This window comes from Carassius carassius, chromosome 8 (genome assembly GCF_963082965.1).
Source record: "Carassius carassius chromosome 8, fCarCar2.1, whole genome shotgun sequence".
NCBI lineage: Eukaryota > Metazoa > Chordata > Actinopteri > Cypriniformes > Cyprinidae > Carassius > Carassius carassius.
The window spans coordinates 1,540,756-1,562,159 of NC_081762.1; the positions used below are offsets into that span (position 1 = coordinate 1,540,756).

A 21,404-nucleotide genomic window follows, 5' to 3' on the forward strand; every position below is an offset into this window, starting at 1 on the left:
CTTTACTGCTTCGTTAGATGCAAACATGGTACACAATCAAAATTAGTTTATTATTAAACTGGCATTGTTAAGAAGAACACAGACACATTGTAAAAATACTTCTAATACACGTACAATAACAGTTTTAAGACAGGACAATTTGCATGTAAATATATATTATATTCACTATAAAGCACATAAAATAACAGTATTTATTTTTAACAGTGATTAAGCACGGATATTCCCCTAAATATAGACACAAATTATCTTCAGATAAGTGTTTTTCACACATGAAAAAATACATATATACAGTATATATATATTTATATACGTGACACTTGACCACAAAACCAGTCATAAGAGCCAATTAATTTTTTTTTTAGAAATTATCTCTCCATTGATGTCTGGTTTGTTAGGAGGATGATATTTGCAAATCTGAGGGAGCAAAAAAATCTAAATATTGAGAAAATCATCTTTAACGTTGTTCAAATGATGTTCTTAGCAATGCATATCACTAATCAAACATTACGTTTTGATATATTTACAGTAGGAGATTTACTAAATATCTTCATGGAACATGATCTTTACTTAATATCCTGATTTTTGGCATAAAATAAAAATGTATAATTGTGACTCATACAATGTATTGTTGTCTATTTCTACAAATATACGTCTGTGATAGTGATGACTGATTCTGTGGGTCACCTATGTTGAATTCACTGTACATGAAGCCACCAGAAAAGGCATGTGGGTAAACAGCTGTTTTCTGGCTAATTATCATTTACAGAAATGTGTGTCGACTTGTTAATGTTTAATTATTTGTTTATCTTGGGCAGCTTCATTAATGCATATGAACTGCTTCGCATAAATACATAAAAACAACAGAAGAGTATGAAGAGCTGTCAGTGCAAATCACATCTGTAAACGTCAGTTCTCTGTTCATAGATTGCTCCCTGATGTTGCAGGTCAGACTGGATCCCGTGTGTTAGTGAAGCGATCTGCTTGCACTGTCGAGCTCGTCAGGGATCTTTATTTTGTCAGATATGGAGTAGAGCGTCTCTGCTGATGTGTGTTTCTCTTCTTTAGCACAGCAGCGGTTTCTGATGAGTTTGTAGAGAGCGACCGCAGGGATGACCAGCGCTGGAACACCCGACAGAATGAAGATGATCGCATAGATCCAGTCCGGATACGACTTCGTCTCCAGCGTGGGGAAATTCTCCTGGAGACAGTTGTCATGAATATAATGAGGTGACAGCACATGATTACTTAATAATCATATTCATTTATCAATTTATTATTTATTATCGGTCGTATTTATGTATTTATTTAGGGCTCTTTTATTATTCATATGTATTTATGCATTACTAACATTTTTATTATGTATTTACTAAACATTTATTTATTTATTATTTGTATTTATTTCATTTCAGCTGGTTAAATTGTAAATTGTGAATTTTTTTATTAATACTTTATTAATACTAAATACTTAATCTATTTACTTATATGTGCATTACAAATTTATTTGTTACTTTTATATATATATATATAATGTTTCTGTATAACTCATTACTATTAATTTATGCATTACTCATACATTTATTTTATTATTCTTATGTATTACTTTATAATATATATGATTTATAATTCATATGTAGTTATGCATATTAAGATTTGTTTATTATGCATATTTATGTATTCATATGTACTGTATGTAATACTCAATTATAATATATGTTTATGCATTACTCACTAGTTTTTAGTTTTTCATTTTATGTATTATGCTTTATTTATTCATCTTAAGTTATGGATGTTTATTGATCAGAGAAATTAAGTTCTCAAACTATTTGGTGTATTATAATATATATATATATATATATATATATATAATTTTTTTTTTTTTTTTTTTTTTAAACAAACAACATTCTGATAATAATGTCGTTGTTTTTTTTCTTAAAACAGCTGAAATTACTGTTCATATTCTGGGTGTCATAACAGGAATATTTTCGATCCTGCAAATCTATTGGCCATTTCTCTAAGTTTCCTATACAGCAATAAAGGCAGCCATGCATGGGATGTGCGTACCGACTGCGGGTCCCAGGCGATGTAGGTCAGCTCTTTACTGATGGTGGTGACGAAATAGAAGAGAAAGATGAGCAGCACTATGAGCGGACTGACGAGTCTCCACGTGGCCTGCCAGAAGAAGTTGGGCTTGTGACCGATCATGAATTTGATATCATCGTTGAATCTGCACCAAATCAACACACAAATATCAACAGGTCAGTTTCACCTCATGTACTAGAAATAAACTGCTGTCAATTTACTTAATATCCTAAGGATTTTTGGCATTAAAGAAAAATTTACAATTCTGACCTTGAACTGAAAAATTAAAAATTAACAAAACATGTAGGTAATACAGTAAGTGAGTTTTGAGATCAGTTTAAAAAATCTGGTGTGAAGAGACAGCACAAAGGTTTTGAGGAAGTTTGTTTCAGAGTTTCACACTGTCACTTCTCCCCGTGAAGTGCCTCAAGGATCTGTTCTTGGTCCACTTTTGTTTTTAATCTACATGCTCTCTCTAGGTCAGATAGATGGGAAAAAAACAGGATTTAACAAGATGGTTGATATGGAGTTCAAAGCATAATGTAGAATCAAATAGTACGGTAAGATTACGTATAATGGAGAAATTAACTATAACTCTGTCAAATATTAGTTTAAAAGTCAAGATAAGAGGAGGCAGAGGATTTGGGGCCAACTAACAGGATACCATTTTTATCAGTATTCAATTTTAAGTCATATATTAAGTCAATTTTAAGTTATTTTGAGCCATACATAATTTAAGATTACATGTTAAAGAAAAGGGAGGAGTTGTGCAGTAAAATAGATTTGTGTATCATCATCGTAACGATGTAAATTAAAGACCATTGCACTGCATGATCTCACCCGGAGGGAGCGTGTAGAATAAAAACAAAAGTGGACCAAGAACAGATCCTTGAGGCACTCCATAGGAAGAAGTGATGGTATGAGACTTGTTTATTATGAATTGTTTTCCCTTTTTTCCCCCAAAAAATATAGTCAAATTCACAGGGCTTTTTAGATATATAAATACAAGCGTGTGTGTGTGAAGAATGTTAAATACATTCAAATAAATAGATTACTTTATTTATAATATATTTATCCTGATCTTTATTAAATCATAAAGTATTTTATTTAAAATCAAACATGAATATACATTTTAATATAAAAAAACAAAAGCTTAATTAAAATCAGTTTTGGAAAGATTAGTTATACAACCATCACCTGTCAATCCCATAAATGTAGGCTACAGCAATCATTTCGCAGAAGGCGATGATCAGCAAAGGAATGGATCCGGCGAAGCTGTCGAACAGAGCCAGCCAATATTCACCTGAACCCTGAGCGAAGATTATGGCCAGACCGAACGAGACGAAACACACCAGACCTGAAACACACACACACACAGACCCAGACCTTCACGTGTGGTCATCAATGGAGACAGCTAGATTTTAACTAGAGGTTGAATGACTTCTGATTTTTTAAAGTCAACTTTTATGTGATGAAAATCGAGTCGAAGTCGACTAGTCGCTGATGACGTCATTAATGAACGAATAAGTCTGGAGCTGTGACAAGCCCCTTGTGCACAGCTATGGCATATAACACAGTGTTGCGTACATGGCTATTGCTCCTATTACAGCTCATTTTTATCAGTTCTTTTGCCTTTGTGTCATTTTATTTCTCACATATTTCTGCACATTCTGAATCAGATATAGATAAAGTAGCACAGTAAAGATTAAATTTTTATGAATGCATTAGTGAGAGCGATTGCTTGTGTGAATTATTCTACATGGCATCATCTCTCTAGTAGTAGTGACGCTGTGGGGTTTAGTTATTAAGAAATACATGCTTGAACTTTTCAGTGTCTAAGATATATTAATGAGAAATCACAGAACAGTGTTGAAAATATATTTCCACGCTGAATGATTCTGTGCGTGTGTTCTGCGTGTGATGTACGAGCTACTGTCTGTAGCCTATGTGTGCGTTACAGTGCAGCAGCGCATTATATAAGAACAGCGATTAATTTACTGTATAAGAAGCTGTTTAGAATGTGCATTCTCCTGTTCAATTTTGAGCATCCAGTAATTTATTCACGCATGTCTTGTGGAGCTTTCAGATTATACATTTATTTGTCATTTTAACTATTAGGAAATGGAGCGTAAATGTCCTTCAAAGATTTCTTCTCCTGTTGCGCCCTCTATTGGTCAAGCTACTAGTTTTTTTTTTTCTTTTATTCGTCACATACAAAATTATATATAGCATACATAACCAGCAGTGAAATGTGAGTTGACGTCAAGCTTAAAGAGTCACGGCAAAGCATTGAAGTCGATTACTCGATTAGTCTGTGCAACCCCTGATTATAAAGCTTGTAGCTGTACCTGTGTAGACCTCCTTTGGCCAGCGCTTCGGGAGGATGTTCAGGTCCTGCAGAGGCACAACGACTCCTTCGACACTGCCGAACATAGTGGATAATCCCAGACAGAAGAGCATGATGAAGAACAGCACTGACCACAGAGGAGAGATGGGCATCTTGGTAATGGCCTCGGTGAAGACGATGAAGGCCAGACCGGTTCCCTCAACTCCCTGTGCAGATAACACGAGTCTCTGAGGCCACATACACACTGCAGGTTTCGACAACCACATTCAGACAGCTGAATTTAGCTGCAGTGTGTAAGTGGCCTGAGAGAACTGAAGCACAGAATAAAAGGAGGAAACACAGACCTGACTGAGAAACGTCTGCATGTCGCAGGTCTTCAGCTGGAGCTCCTGAAAGACGGCTGGTGCTGTGCTGTTGAGATGCTGAAGAACGCTGTCGTAGTTGCTCTCCGTGATGTTTCCCTCCGGAAGATCAAACACGTTCATCAGCGTCAGGATGTTACTGTCATATATATATATAAGAAAAGTATATATTATTAAATAATTTCAATAAAGAATAAATTATATTAATATTCTGAACACAACATATGTATATATTTATATAAATTTTTTAAATATATTAATTATAATTCAATTAATAAATTAAAATGTTATTAAATTAAATCAATCATTGTATTCTAGTTTAGGTTTATTAAATATATATATTTTATTTTAAGATTCATTTAAGTTAATTTATTTAATAAATGAAATATGTATGATATATTTACTAATTTTATATATTCTGAAACATAGACGTATATGAAATTGACTCAGATTAATATATATATTAAGATATTTGGCACCTTTTGTTCAATACATTTAATTATTTATTATGTTTAAATTATATTCAAAAAATTATGATATATATCATTATATACATAAATATATTATTGAATATATTAATTTATTTCACATTTATTCAATATATATTTCATTATGTTAAAATATATGAAAATTTTGAATGATATATTACTAAGTTTATATATCACTATACAGTAATATAATATTAAATATAATTTATATATGATTATATGATATGTATCATTATGTATAATTTCTATATATATATATATATATATTGAAATATTTATTAAATAAATATTTATAGATTTTTTTTCCTTTCTAAAATATATAAAAATATGTATATGATATATGTAGTGGAATATATTAAATTTTGAGCCGGAGACACTCACCCGTTGAGACAGTCGTCGAACCTCTCTGTGGCTCTGAAGCCGATGATGGAGTAAATCACGATGGCTGCGTATATAGACGTCAGGCCGTTTATTACGGAGATGATGACCGCGTCCTGCTCACAGTTATTACTGCAGACACACAGTGGAACAGTTATTAAATCATTACACTGATCAAAGCCTCAGCAGCTGTCAAAGGCTGGAGTTACTGACTGGACTGAGTTGTAGCTGGAGAAGGAGATGAGTCCTCCAAACGCCAGAGAGAAGGAGTAAAACACCTGCGCTCCTGCGTCCAGCCACGTGCTTGGGTTCAGCAGCTCGTCCAGCTGCACAAACACATCAGTGATTGGACGGTTACTTTGGAAATGTAACAGGTTACAGATTACAAGTTACTCTGTTTAAAATGTAGCAAATAGTGTAACTATTTCAGTTACATGTAACTGATTACATTTGATTACTTTTACTTTTGATTAACATACCATTTTCATAAGCAGTGTTTGGAATAACGGCGTTTAAAAGAACGGCGTTAGGTAACGACATTATTTTTTCAGTAACGGGGTAATCTAACTAATTACTTTTCCCGTCGTTACAACGCCGTTAACGTTACTGAACGTTAAATGCGGTGCATTACTCTGCATTGATTTAATATGCAATCCGAACGCACCCCTGGCTCACACAGCGAGTGAGCAGGTGGGTTAATAACGAGATTAGCGATTATGATTGGCTAAGGCAGAGTCATGTGTTTCATGGTAGCCAATCAGAGCCAGTGTTTTTACACACATGCGCCAGCGGCGCCAAACACACACAGTCACACACACGCAACAGCTACACAGAGATTCGCAGCAGCAGGAGAAATGGCGAGTCAGGAGCAATCCGATGAAAAGTTGGCATTTTCAAGGTGGAGATATAAGCACTACTTCAAATTCATTGTAGTCAAAGGCAAGAACGTGCATGTAATGTGTGACACACACATCTACAAAGCAGATGTGGCCAAAAACAGTTTTCTTACAAAGAGTGCAGGATAAAACTCTTGCTGTCTGTTTACGTGCAATAAATCTCGAAAATTATGTACGAACACCTTCTTTGACATATAGCAACTTTTTTTTTTTTTACAGTAACGCAAATAGTTACTTTCCCTGGTAACGAGTTACTTTTATTATAGAGTAATTCAGTTACTAACTCAGTTACTTTTTGGAACAAGTAGTGAGTAACTATAACTAATTACTTTTTTAAAGTAACGTTCCCAACAGTGTTCATAAGTAGCTGTAATTTAATTACACATTTTATCTCAGTAACTATAACAGTTACAGTTACATTTATTTTGTAATTAAATTGCGTAATTCCGTTACATGTTACTAGTTACTGTACATTGTCATATATCATTAATTTATTAGCAGAGCTGGGTAGATTACTTGCAAATTGTAATATGTTACTGATTCCTAATTACATGGCTAAAATGGTAGTTAGTAACATAATCAATTACATTACACATTTTAGGGTAGATTACTTTTAGATTACTTTAACATTACTCGTGTTTCACATTGATTTAGATTGATTTATTTTGTATAGAGAGGTGATTGACAAACATTATTAGAATGTTTGCAGGATTGTGGGAAAACTTGTGGGATTTAGACATTTTCAGAACCCGTTGGCTTCCATATTACGGACAAAAAAAATACTATGGAAATCAATAGGATACAAAATGTTTTGGTTTCCAACCTTCTTCAAAATATCTTGTTTCGCGGAGTTTCATTTTGGGTTTATTTATGTGTCTTTAACATATATAATTATATTCTTTTTAAGAAAACAGTCGGATAATGAAAGTAGAATGGAAGACTTTTAGACTTTTTTTGTTCCTTCTAGAGTTTGACGGCTGTCACATAACATCCACTTCATGTAGTTTTCAATGAAGATGTTTCGAGGGCATTATGAAGAGGATTTCCTCTTTCTGAACATGCATGAGTTATTTCTTCTCCGTGTAAAGTGAAGTCAGCTGGATGTGTTTGTGTCAGACTCACATCTGGTGTGAAGAGGAACTTGATTCCGCTGACAGAGCCTTTGAGCGTCAGTCCTCTGATCAGGAAGATGGTCAGAACCAGGTACGGCAGCGTGGAGGTCACATACACGGCCTGACCAGACACAGACATCACAAAAACTCAACACAGAGCCTGAAACATGCCCAGATCATGTGTGCAAATAATATTTAGCATAAAGAAAAAGATTTTATGACATTAATTTGCATGACAACGACCATAGTTATCACACATTCTCTGCTGAATATATATAGACATTATGCTGAGAGAAAGCACTGATGCCTTGGATGTAGTGTGTGTGTGTGCGTGCGTGTGTGTTTATATATATATATATAAAGTTATATATCAAAAAAAGTTCATGAGAGGTGTCCTAAGACAAGAATGCATGTCTTCAAATGTTGTGTGTGTGTATATACAGTATATATATATATATATATTATATAGTACTTATATAGTACTGTCAAACGATTAATCGCGATTAATCGCATACAAAATAAAAGTTTTTGTTTGCGTAATATATGTGTATTCTGTATATTTATGTAAAAGTATACATATACATGCATATATATATATATATATATATATATATATATATATATATACATAAATACACAGAAATACAATATATATTTTTTAAATATTTACAAGTATTTACATGTCCATGTTTATATTCATATAATTTTTATTTTAAATAAATGTAAACATAACATATTTGTCTGAAATATGTACATGAATGTGTGCCTATTTATATATACATTATTTATGTATGTGTGCTGTGTATATTTATTATGTAAACAAAAACTTTTATTTTGGATGTAATTAATCGCGATTAATCGTTTGACAGCATATATATACAGTAAACAATGTGTTTATATTATGTAATAATTATATATATAAATTGAAAAGTATTCTGATGTATTTATTTGATATTAATTTAATTTACCAAATTTCATACGCTAATAGAAAAATATTAAATGCAAATATCAAAATTAGATTAGACAGCAAGAAAGATTGAGAAATGCAGATAAGAAAAGTGTGTAAACTTTTGTATGGTAAGAGTTTGGTAAATGTGCTTCAATAACATCAAAACAATGTCACAATGTAACAAATCTGAATGATTTTAAGAACAGACTTCACTTTCTTCAATTCTTCACTGTAATGTAATGCTTTCTTTAGGTTTTGGGATGAAATGAGAGTTGGAAATGTAATTTCCTGTTCTAAAAGTTGCATCCTATAGTTTACCAGAAATGTGTCTGTTATCAACGATGCCTTTACAGCAATTAGTCGCTGTGATATCTTTACAGCGGCCCGAATCTCGCTGCCCTTTGTGCTCTTTATATTATAGTGTAAAACATAAGCAGAGATCGTATCGCTTTCCTCCGATGTTTTATCTCGTCTTGGCCAAACATTCCTATTTTTTAACCATTACGTCAGTCTGTGCGCTAGCTAATGTTTCACCAGAACAGCCACACCCAGATCTCTGGCCTTGCATGGGTTAACCTTGGGTTATCTTGTTCCAGGTCATGCACCGCTCATATGTTACTGAGGGTTAGTAATCAATTTGGGGAAGGAAGGTTTCGAGATTTCACATTGTAAACCCTGGGTTAATGTTCGTGTATATTTACGAGGTTATTAACGCAGCTGCACGTGGACATGTTACTACGTCACCCCTCTAACAATGACATGACAGGTTTGATCTCATTGAGAGACAGATGAGGGTCTGCACATGTTTTGGAGCACTAAAAAAAAAGATTCAATATATTTTGGAGATGTACCTTCCCGGTGGTCTCGATGCCCCTCAGACAGCAAACCCACAGCAGAGTCCAGGCACAGAACAGACTCAGAACAATCCACCACTGCAGACCTCCAGAGTCCTCGATCACAGGCGTCGTGTTCAGCGTCTTTCTGTACCAGAAATAATCCACCGGAGAACTGCGCTCACATTCAGACACAAACCCTGTTAACAGACACACACAAACAGCTGTGTAAGTACACCTGGATTTGTGCATTCATCGTCTTTATGCACTCCGGCTAATCAGTCAAGACTCAGGTAGCTGACATCATAAAAGACTTTACATTGACAAAGCAGACATTTACACACAATAGAATATCAAATAACTAACAGTAAGAAAAAGGAAAAGGTAAAAACACAAATTAGTTTTATTTAGTGCTGTCAAATGATTATTTGAGATTAATTGCATCCAAAATATTTTTTTTTTTTTTACATAATACATGTGTGTGTGCTGTGTATATTTATTATGTATATGTACATACACACGTTTATCGTGATTAATTGTTTGACAACACTAATTTTATTACATCAGCATGTTTATACTAATAGATTTTACACTAAGATCATGCAGCTTGCATAGACCTAACAAAAAGATAGTCTTACTCAGTAGTTTTGTCTTGTTTTCCCTTTCAAAAAAATTAAATCAAGATACATTTATTTAAAAAGAAAACGACGAGGTCTTATAATGACTGAGTATTAAGTAAGACATGTTTTCTAAAAATAAAAAAAAATAGCAAAATCTAGATCAAGATTTTTTCTTGATTTTAAGCATAGATGTAAGATATTAAGTCTTATTTGAAAAAGATATTTTAAGATATCTGTACTGGAAAACCAGATAGAAATAGTGAATAAGAAATGCATTTTTACTTTCAATTTGAATATTTTTTGTTTGTTTGTTTGTTTGTTTTGTGTGTAGTCAGGTTACTAAAGAGCCACATGAAGTGATGTCACAATGAATTGACATGAAACCTGTTGGTCAGTACCTGTCCGGTTTTCATTGATGGGACACTGACTCCAGGGTAAAGGGTCCTGAAACGAGTTGAAGAAGTACCACAAGACCCAGGCGATGATGGTGTTATAGTACATCCCCACCATGAAGGACACCAGCATGGAGGCGATGCCTGTGAGCGACAAGCACTTTCAATCACATCATTCATCATAATCACCAGACAGACTGTGTGAAGCTCATACATACAGGGTTTTAATACTGTAGGTCTGGGATGCAATACTCTTTTACTGGGATCAGGTTTTTATCAAGTAAAACCATTGTAAAACCATGTAGACTTCTATTACTTACGAATCTTCAAAAGTTTGTTTCTTCACTTTAGTAGCACTTGCATATACCAAACTTAGCAGGTTTATTCCTGTCGGTTTTCTGAGGGTTTTTACTGAGAGGTTTGTTCATATTTAAATTCACACTGATTTATACATTTTATTCCAAAAAAAAACAATTAAAAATGCAATTCCTAAAACTGACTTTTCTGATTTATGGAGCAATCCAAAAGCCTCTCTTGAAAAACTCCAATATGTCAAAAACATCAAACAAGAGTTATATGGTTTTTGTTCTAGTAATGTATGCAAATAAGTACATATTTATTTAGATATTGAACATAGTATTTAGGAAACTTTTAAAACAAAACAAATGTATTATGATTAATCAAGTATGGTGAGATCTTTTAGTTAACACTTTTTACCATATTTATCTTTAATGTTTTGCCTTTATATACCCACCTACGCCAACTAAATACGGGTTGATGGATCTCCAGACACCGACGCTGCCTTTTCTGAGTCTCTGTCCAATGGCAAACTCCAGATGAAGCAGCGGGATTCCCTCCAGAACCAGGAGAATCAGGAAAGGGATCATAAACGCTCCTGGAAATGGGTGAGATCAGTTATTTTCAACAACACAAGCTCTTGTTTATTCATTTTTACAGCGCACAAATATAACTAAAACAGCATTTTAAAAGGTTAACAGAAGTTTGAAAACATTGATGTCTCTAATGTTTTTCTTAAAGATCCTTTTGAGCAATAAGAATAGTAACAAATGAGTCAATAGTTGTCCTACAGTATAAATATAGGTAGTTAAAATAATTGTGCAGCAGCATCTGTTTGTGTCTGTAGATTTCAGTTACAATACACCTTTAAAAGCCATTTCCTCAAATTATTTTTTCTCTCCTGCACTTCAGCAGCATTTACATGCACCAAAACTTACAGTTTTATTCCTATATATATTCTGAAGGTTTTTACTGTGGGGTGTGTTCACATTTCATTCACTGGTTTTACTATTGCACTTTATCTATTTGCATCTATAGATTTCTATTACAAAATCTTTAAAGGCTATTTTCCCTGAACTTCAGCAGCACTTGCATACACCATAACTTACAGTTTTATTCTTATCTATATTCTGAAGGTTTTTGCTGTTGGATTTGTTCATATTTCATTCGCTGGTTTTACTATTGCACTTTATCTGTTTGCGTTTGTGGATTTCAATTACAATTAATTTATTTTAAAGAGTTTGTTTCTGCACTTCAGCAGCACTTACATACACCGAACTTAACAGTGTAATTCCTATCTATATACTTAAGGTTTTTACTGTTGTTTTTTTCACATTTCATTCGCTGTTTTTATTATTGCACTTTATCTATTTGCATCTTCAGATTTCTATTACAAAATCTTTAAAGGCTATTTTCCCCAAATTAGTTTTTCCTGAACTTCAGCAGCACTTGCATTCACCAAAACTTACAGTTTTATTCTTATCTATATTCTGAAGGTTTTTGCTGTTGGATTTGTTCATATTTCATTCGCTGGTTTAATTATTGTTCTTAATCTGTTTGCGTTTGTGGATTTCAATTACAATTAATTTATTTTAAAGAGTTTGTTTCTGCACTTCAGCAGCACTTACATACACCAAACTTAACATTTTAATTCCTACCTATATTCTAAAGGTTTTTACTGTGGATTTTGTTCATATTTCATTTGCTGGTTTTAATATTACACTTTATCTATCGTCTATGTATTTCAATTACAATATATATATATTTAAAGGCCCTTTTCTCAAAAGGAGTTGTTCCTCCACTTCAGCAGCAGTTACATACACTAACATTTACAGTTTTATTTCCATCTATACAGTGAAGGTTTTTACTGAGGGTTTTTTTTCATACATCATTCGCTGGTTTTATTATTGCACTTTATCTACGTATTTACGTATTTGAACTGTAGATTTCCATTTTAATGCATTTCCTTAAAGAGTTTGTTTCTCCACTTCAGCAGCACTTACATACACCACACTTTACAGTTTTATTCCTTTCTTTATTCTGAAGGTTTTTAGTGAGGGATTTTTATTGAAGGTTTTTACTGAGATGGTTTTGCCTGGTTTTATTATTGCACTTTATCTATTTGAACTGTAGATTTCCATTTTAATGCATTTCCTTAAAGAGTTTGTTTCTCCACTTCAGCAGCACTTACATACACCACACTTTACAGTTTTATTCCTATCTATATTCTGAAGGTTTTTACTGAGGGGTTTGTTTATATATCATTCACACTGATTTATATTACATTTAATTTTAAATAATTTTACATCCGTTTTAAATAATTTTAAACCATTAAATTGCAACATCAAATCAAACTCTAGAACCTAATTAAATTTTCTATCCATAGTGCTATATTACATTCATTATTGCATATGCATATTGCATTGCATTTTTGCAGTGTCATACTGTAACAGCTGTTTTGGAAACAAAGTGATATCAGCCAATATCAGCTTCTTTATCTTAGAGTTTGACTCTCTTCTGCAGCTCTTATCAGCCCAAAGATTCGAAAGTCCACATGATGATAGACTGAGGTGAAGGTGAAGGTGAGAGGGCACTTTAGGTAAATGAGAGATATACACTTGATGCACATTTACTTCTCTGAAGAAACATGAATGCTCAGATGTTGCTCTTTCATAGCTCTTGTTACTTTGTTTCATTGATGTGTCAGATGATTCTTCTAACAAATCCTCCGGAGAAATGAATGTGGAGCACCTCATCATTTGATGAGAAATGTTTGATATCATGTTAAAATCTGACTTTTAAGCACAGACTTTAGTTCCTATGCAAATCTGAGTACAGTTTGAGATCTCTTCAGAAACTCCAGTCTTTATATTACGTTTTCTGTAATGTTTTTAATCTTAATGTTCTCTTTGTTTTTGTGGAAAAATTTAAACACCAGAATGTTTGTACAAAATTACAATTATGATGTTTGCAGGGATTTTTTTTTGTATTTAGTTGTGTACCCGCTGAGGGTATTTAAACTTAAGTTAATGCATATGAATACCAGTTATGTTTATGCATTATGCAACTGAACCCATGATTTTGGCTCCTCTTGAGCTCCAGCAAAGCACTTGGAAAAAAGTGCTTTTCTGCACTTAAAAAATGTTTTTGAATAATAAAAAGTACCTAAAGTGCCGTATATAATAATAATAGTTAATGAAAAAAAATATTTGTTTTATGCACAGTAAAAAAAAAAATCAAAGTTGGAGCGAGTTCAATAAGAAAATACTAGAAAAAATTTAAAATTTGACAATTACAATTACTTGCTGTCTTTTTAATTATTTGTCATATTTACGAAAAAAATTTAAATTCATGTTCTCATGTTTGGGAAATATAGGTGTTAACGTTTTACTCCTTTTAAATTATTTTTATACTGCAATGTGATTTTTCTTTCTTTCTTAAATTTTTTTAATATTATTTTTTGTGTGTGTGTGTGTTTGTGTGAATTGTATTGAATCCAATAACACCATAAAAATCGTTTTCTGAATGGAAACTTCCATCCTGTTTTAATAGCATAATAAATCTCGCTTTGTTTCACAGAGTAAGCGTCTGTTGTTCTGCTGATGTTGAATTAATGTTTAACTATAATCGTTTTAAGTGTCTGCTTTTAGCCCATTATAAGACTATTTGGGGTTTTATGAGGGAGTTTATAGTGGTCTTTATGTGGTTATATCACATGCATATGAAAATAACACAGAATTACAATCACTTTTGTCTTCAATCTTAAAACACAGGTATTAATTGGTTGTATAATTTGATTATTCTCAGAAACAGTTTTGGACAAAACTGTTTTAACTGATATATTTTCAAAATTTACATTCTCTCTAAAAAAAATTAAATAATGCACTGCTTCTAAATGAGCGAAATCATAAAACACTTGATTGGCACTCATACATTTCTGAATGTCATTATATTAGATATACATCAAATTAAGTGTAATTTATAGTAAATAATGATGCACAAACACACTTTAATGTATTTGAATTGCATAAAAAATAATCAACTTAATGTAGTGCATATTTGTCAGCCATACATAAATGAAACAGGTAAAATTTCTCTAATATTACTAATAAACTGAATGTGTTTTAAGTACACAATAAACAGGTTTATATATATTTATCAATAAATTCCACTGTTGTTTTGAATATTGCCAACTTTAACCATTTTGAGCTAAATCCAATTTTTTAAATGAACAAATTTATGCAGATTCTAAGCAGTTCCAATAAATGCATACTGCATTGGCATGAATTTTGAGTGCAGAAATCTTACATTTCTGACAAATTTGCATCACATTTATTGGTTTATGTTAAAACGGTTGCATGAATATTTTAAATGCACTTCAAAAACATGAAATGCGTGAGATCCTGCAGATGCAGACTGCTGGTCTGGTGTTGTGAGTGTGAGTTTGGTGTGTTGTCTGTGTTCCTCACCTCCTCCGTGGCTCTGGCAGAGATACGGGAACCTCCAGACGTTCCCCAGCCCCACACAGAAGCCCACACAGGTCAGCATGTACTGGGTTTTGTTGTCCCACTGTGGACGATCTCCAGCCTCCTCCAGCTCCAGCTTCTCCAGCTCGGCGTGAGACGGGATCCGCTCGTCCAGACCCGGGTTCGGGAGCTTCAGCTTCATGTCTGCAGCGGTGAGTTTGTACACAGAGAGATGGAGAGATGGCAGGAGATGTCAATAAATACTGACTCCAACATGCACATGCTGACCTTTAGCACTGACATCTCCTCCCTTATCCACACACACTCTCTCTCTCTCTATTTCTCCCTCTCTCTCTCTCTCTCTCTCTCTCTCTCTCACACACACACACACACACACACACACACACACACACACACACACACACACAGGGAAATGTTCTTTGTCAGAATGACACATTAAATTTATAAAATGTGCCAGTAAAGACATTTATAATGTTAGATTAGATTTCTATTTCAAATAAATGCTGTTCTTCTGAAGTTTCTATTCATCTGTGAATCCTGAAAAATAAAATGCATCACAGTTTCCACAGAAATATTGTGCAGCACGACTGTTTTCAACATTGATGATAATCAGAAATCAGAATGAGCAGTAAATCATCATATTATTCTGATTTCTGAAGATCATGTGACACTGAAGACTGGAGGAATGATGCTGAAAATACAGCGGAGCATCACAGAAATAAATTACACTTTAACACAGATTCACACAGAAAACAGCTGCTTTACATTAGAAATTTTTTTTCACTATTTTTACTGTATTTTGATCAAACCAATGCAGCTTTGAAGTTTCATATATCAGCAACGCTTTACAAAAACATTAACTTTGTTAATAATTATGCATTAGGTATCATTACATAACAGTTTTTACAGCATTCATTAATCCAGGTTAAAGTTTATCCGGATTAAATATTTAATAAAAAAATATGATCTTACTGTATTTTTATATATGCAAATATATAAATCTTACTGACTCCGAACTTTGGTAGAATAAATATTAATAAAAAAAATTAATATCATTGTATATGCTTTGGGCTATTTAATACAAAAAATAATAATAATAATAATAAAATTTTTTTAAAAAAAATATATATATATGTGTGTGTGTGTGTATTGCAAATAACTATTATATAGACATACAGTATTTAAAAAAACAAAATTACAAATAATAAAAATGACAAAAACACTGCAAAAGTACAAAAATTTTAACTAAAATCAAAGCGAAATCAGAAATTATAAAAATAACATATATTAACAAAAACTATAATAGCCCATCAGCATTGATAAAATAATACTGATTATAATAATAATAATAATAAAGAAAACCAAACAAGTAATGATGCTTTATTTCCTGTAATGGAAAATGTATTTTTTGTCGCTCTTTTATTTCTTCATCACTTGATGTTGTTTAAATATTCAGATCCACTGCTGTTTGACTGATGAGTGTTAAACCAAGCATGAGTGAAGAGAGACTGTTGTGACAACAATTAAACTGATGCCTAATCACTTTACGATGGGTCAAGAGTGTTTTATCTGATAGATACTCCCTTTAGCATCATAAATCCATCCCACAGCACAGTACTGAAGTCCAACGTGCTGAATAATAAATGCCAGCGCTCACTGAGCATCGGTGATATGCTGTGATTTGAGATGTGATGAATGATTGATGGTGTTTGAACAGCTCAGCTGTCAGATGAAGATGTTCTCGAGCAACTTATTGACCCGTCCGAAACGCTTGCATAAGATGAGATGCTGTTTGGCACATGAGCACGTCTCATCTGGTCAATCATTCGGGACTGACACTACATTAATTGTTGTTGTAATCATTTCTCTAACTGAGAGGAATGTCATGTTTGAGTCATGAAATAAGTGAGGCATAACGTTATCACTGAATAAACCCTGACGTGACGCTCTTATATAATACACTCAGGTGCTTTTATTTATGATGACAGTACATTATCATGTTTAATGATGCTTACATGTTTGATTTGTAATAATTGTATTGTGTGAGCAGAAAGAGAGTATGTGGACAGAGACATAAAATATAGAAATCAAAGAGACAATGATCATTTATATAGTTTACAGTCATTATACAATGCAAGAAAAAAATAAAAAATCATCATTTTTTAAAAATATAATAAAAAGATTATGATTTAATAAGGTTTTGAAATTTGTTAACAAACAATCCTGAGTAAGAAAACATTTTTGTGCAATTTTATATTGTTCAACAAACTTGTTTATCATTTGTACTTGGTGAATTTAATTTTATTTATTTATTTACAATTATGTTTGGACCATTGTTTTTTTTACAGTTAGGAAATATATTTTACAATTAATTGTAATTAATTTATTGTTAATGAATTTATTTATTTATTTCTGCATTGTTAATACCAATGAAATGGCATGGAAATAATATAAGTCCAAAAAAAAAAAAAACCCATAATGAAGCTTCATTTTCTTTATGCAAGATAGAATTTCTTTCTGGATTTGGCATAAATGACACTTTTTTTTTTATTAAATTGGTTGTTTGAGTCATTTGTTTATTATTGTCGTTGTGTTTTAATAATATAATTAATTAAGATACAACTGCTTGTCTTTTAAAGCAAAACCTGAATTTTAATTAGTTTATAAGGAAACAAGATTTCGTATCTTAGGTCATTTTGCATCTCAAGTAAATCCTGGATATCTGAATATTTAGACAAACATTTGATCTTGATCTTGATTTCAGTCCTGCAAAGCGTTTATACAAAAAAAAAATGAAGTATAAAATGTACTTAATTTTTCTTTTGCAAGTTTTTGGACATTTCTAAAGTAAAGTTTAAGTATGGAAATTAAATCAAATCAAATCTATTGCAATTCTAATGCAATTAGGGAAGCTATGACATCTCTCGACCAATATCTTTATGTTGTTCTGATGTTTTGTATTCATCTGCTTCTTCCGTTCTGCTCTTTTTACATTGACTATCACTCTATACAGACAAATACAATCACATACAGCAGACATTTCTCTAATATTTATTACAACATATACTGATACACTGAACATTCACTTTAATGGTATATGAGATGACTGGATGCTTTAAACTGATTTACTATTGAACTGTCAGCAACTGAACTGCAGCTCAAACTATTTAAAATATAGTGAATTAAGCTACAAACTCAGTCATAGTTGGTACAATGCTTCTATCTGACATGTACAATGCTAAAAAAAACTAAAATAACACTTTGAAAACACGTAAGATCTCAATAGGGGAAAATATCATGGATATCTACTGTATACTGATATGAACTTGTGATGGATGAAACCGCACTTCGGAGCGGGTTTGCGAATCATTTGATGAAGATCGGGTCTTCGTAGCGAGTTTATGAATCATTTGATGAAGATCGGCTCTCGTGAGCGAGTTTATGAATCATTTGATGAAGATCGGGTCTTCGTAGCGAGTTTACGAATCATTTGATTTAGATCGGTTCTTCGGAGCGGGTTTGCGAATCATTTGATTTAGATCGGTTCTTCGGAGCGAGTTTGCAAATCAATTTAGTTAGATCGGCTCTTCGGAGCGAGTTTATGAATCATTTGATGAAGATCGGCTCTCGTGAGCGAGTTTATGAATCATTTGATGAAGATCGGCTCTTCGGAGCGGGTTTGCGAATCATTTGATGAAGATCGGCTCTTCGGAGCGAGTTTGTGAATCATTTTAGTTAGATCCGCACTTCGGAGCGGGTTTGCAAATCATTTGATGAAGATCGGCTCTTCGGAGCGAGTTTACGAATCATTTGATTTAGATCGGCTCTTCGGAGCGAGTTTGCGAATCAATTTAGTTAGATCCGCACTTCGGAGCGAGTTTATGAATCATTTGATGAAGATCGGCTCTTCGGAGCGAGTTTATGAATCATTTGATGAAGATCGGCTCTCGTGAGCGAGTTTATGAATCATTTGATGAAGATCGGCTCTTCGGAGCGAGTTTATGAATCATTTGATGAAGATCGGCTCTTCGGAGCGGGTTTATGAATCATTTGATGAAGATCGGCTCTTCGGAGCGAGTTTATGAATCATTTGATGAAGATCGGCTCTCGTGAGCGAGTTTATGAATCATTTGATGAAGATCGGCTCTTCGGAGCGGGTTTATGAATCATTTGATGAAGATCGGCTCTTCGGAGCGAGTTTATGAATCATTTGATGAAGATCGGCTCTCGTGAGCGAGTTTATGAATCATTTGATGAAGATCCGCACTTCGGAGCGAGTTTATGAATCATTTGATGAAGATCGGCTCTTCGGAGCGAGTTTATGAATCATTTGATGAAGATCGGCTCTCGTGAGCGAGTTTATGAATCATTTGATGAAGATCGGCTCTTCGGAGCGGGTTTGCGAATCATTTGATGAAGATCGGCTCTTCTGAGCGAGTTTGTGAATCATTTTAGTTAGATCCGCACTTCGGAGCGGGTTTGCGAATCATTTGATGAAGATCGGCTCTTCGGAGCGAGTTTACGAATCATTTGATTTAGATCGGCTCTCGTGAGTGAGTTTATGAATCATTTGATGAAGATCGGCTCTCGTGAGCGAGTTTATGAATCATTTGATGAAGATCGGCTCTTCGGAGCGGGTTTGCGAATCATTTGATGAAGATCGGCTCTTCTGAGCGAGTTTGTGAATCATTTTAGTTAGATCCGCACTTCGGAGCGGGTTTGCGAATCATTTGATGAAGATCGGTTCTTCGGAGCGAGTTTACGAATCATTTGATTTAGATCGGCTCTCGTGAGCGAGTTTATGAATCATTTGATGAAGATCGGCTCTCGTGAGCGAGTTTATGAATCATTTGATGAAGATCGGCTCTCGTGAGCGAGTTTATGAATCATTTGATTTAGATCCGCACTTCGGAGCGAGTTTGTGAATCATTTGATTACAGTTTTTCACAGACGCTGGGACACATTTTTCAATACTTAGGTCACTTTGCAAAAGTCTTCACACAGTGAGCACAACAGAAGTCTATGTGAGCCAGTGATGCGCGGGTTGATCCAAAATGAGCGGGTGCCTGGTCACCCGGGGTTATGAGTCATCCAAAAATATTTTTAATGATATTCGGGTCGGGGTTGGTCGGGTAGGTTGAAATAAAGATGCCAATTAAACCTTTGTAATTTATATCGTTCTAGACACAATTTTGAATACATAGCCTACACTTTATTGTCTGAATAACTGGCGCGAAGATGACGCACGAGCTCCGTCTGCAGGTAGAGATGGAGGCGGCAAGAGAACAGGTGAACCCTGGGGAGCAACGGCGCTGTTTTTGGTAAAACATGATTTTGACGACTTCATTAAGTTTTGTTTTATAGAAAACTCGTTTAAAATCATTTTCGTTTTGTATAAATTGTATCTTAATTTTGATAAATGTTTTATCAATGAATTGCCCGTATTTAATAAATAAGAAGCAAATATAGCAGACATTGTAATAAGGCGCCGACACGATCACTTGCATTGAATGTGAACTGGAGGGCACCGAAACTCAGCTTGTGCCTCACAGATTTAAAAAATGTAGGCTATATATTACAGACAGCCTTAAATGTCTGCTTTTAAATGAAAATATTCAAACCAAAATAAATAGGCGACTCTCTGATTATGTAATCCATATGAAATGTGTATTTCTCTCTGGTGTTCACGGCGAGTCCGCATCGACAACTTCATCTCAGCAGCGACACAGAAAACACCAGTTTATTACTAAACAATTACTAAACAATCCTTGCTAATTTAGACACATTCATAATCGAACTGATGTCCTGTTTGGTAGGGTGAGTACGGTAGTTTCTAGCCTACGAGTCCTTTATGAATGGACTGGCATTAGCTTTTGAGTAATGGCAGGTGCGTGCTGATTGCCAGATGGGTGGTGATTTTTTTCTTGGAGACTGCAATGATGGTTTGTGCCAGCTTCGGAGAACAGTTGTCGTAGCTGTTGTTAGGTATGTTTAACAGTGTGATATTGTGTATAATAATTTGCATTTAAATGTTTTGCTCAGATGGCAATGATGGTTTGTGCCAGAGTTGGAAAACTCTTGTCTAGCTGGTAGGTATGTGATGTATATGGTTGAAGCAAGGCCGGACTTACCATTGGGCTTGACTGGGCTCAAGCCCATGGGCT

The 21,404-nt window shown here is 33.8% G+C and overlaps 1 protein-coding gene across 1 annotated transcript; it reads right to left on the reverse strand.

Annotated features, from left to right (window-relative positions):
• Positions 1-775: 775 nt before the first annotated feature.
• On the reverse strand, positions 776-15,438 carry LOC132144943 (sodium-dependent neutral amino acid transporter B(0)AT1-like). Its single transcript, XM_059555536.1, has 12 exons — positions 15,223-15,438; positions 11,211-11,351; positions 10,463-10,600; positions 9,463-9,644; positions 7,673-7,783; positions 5,868-5,980; positions 5,658-5,786; positions 4,771-4,927; positions 4,428-4,632; positions 3,277-3,436; positions 2,062-2,224; positions 776-1,198 (listed from the first exon to the last, which is right to left on the reverse strand). The coding sequence occupies exons 1-12, from the start codon at positions 15,419-15,421 to the stop codon at positions 965-967; spliced, it is 1,932 nt and encodes a 643-aa protein (XP_059411519.1). The 5' UTR covers positions 15,422-15,438; the 3' UTR covers positions 776-964.
• Positions 15,439-21,404: the final 5,966 nt, after the last annotated feature.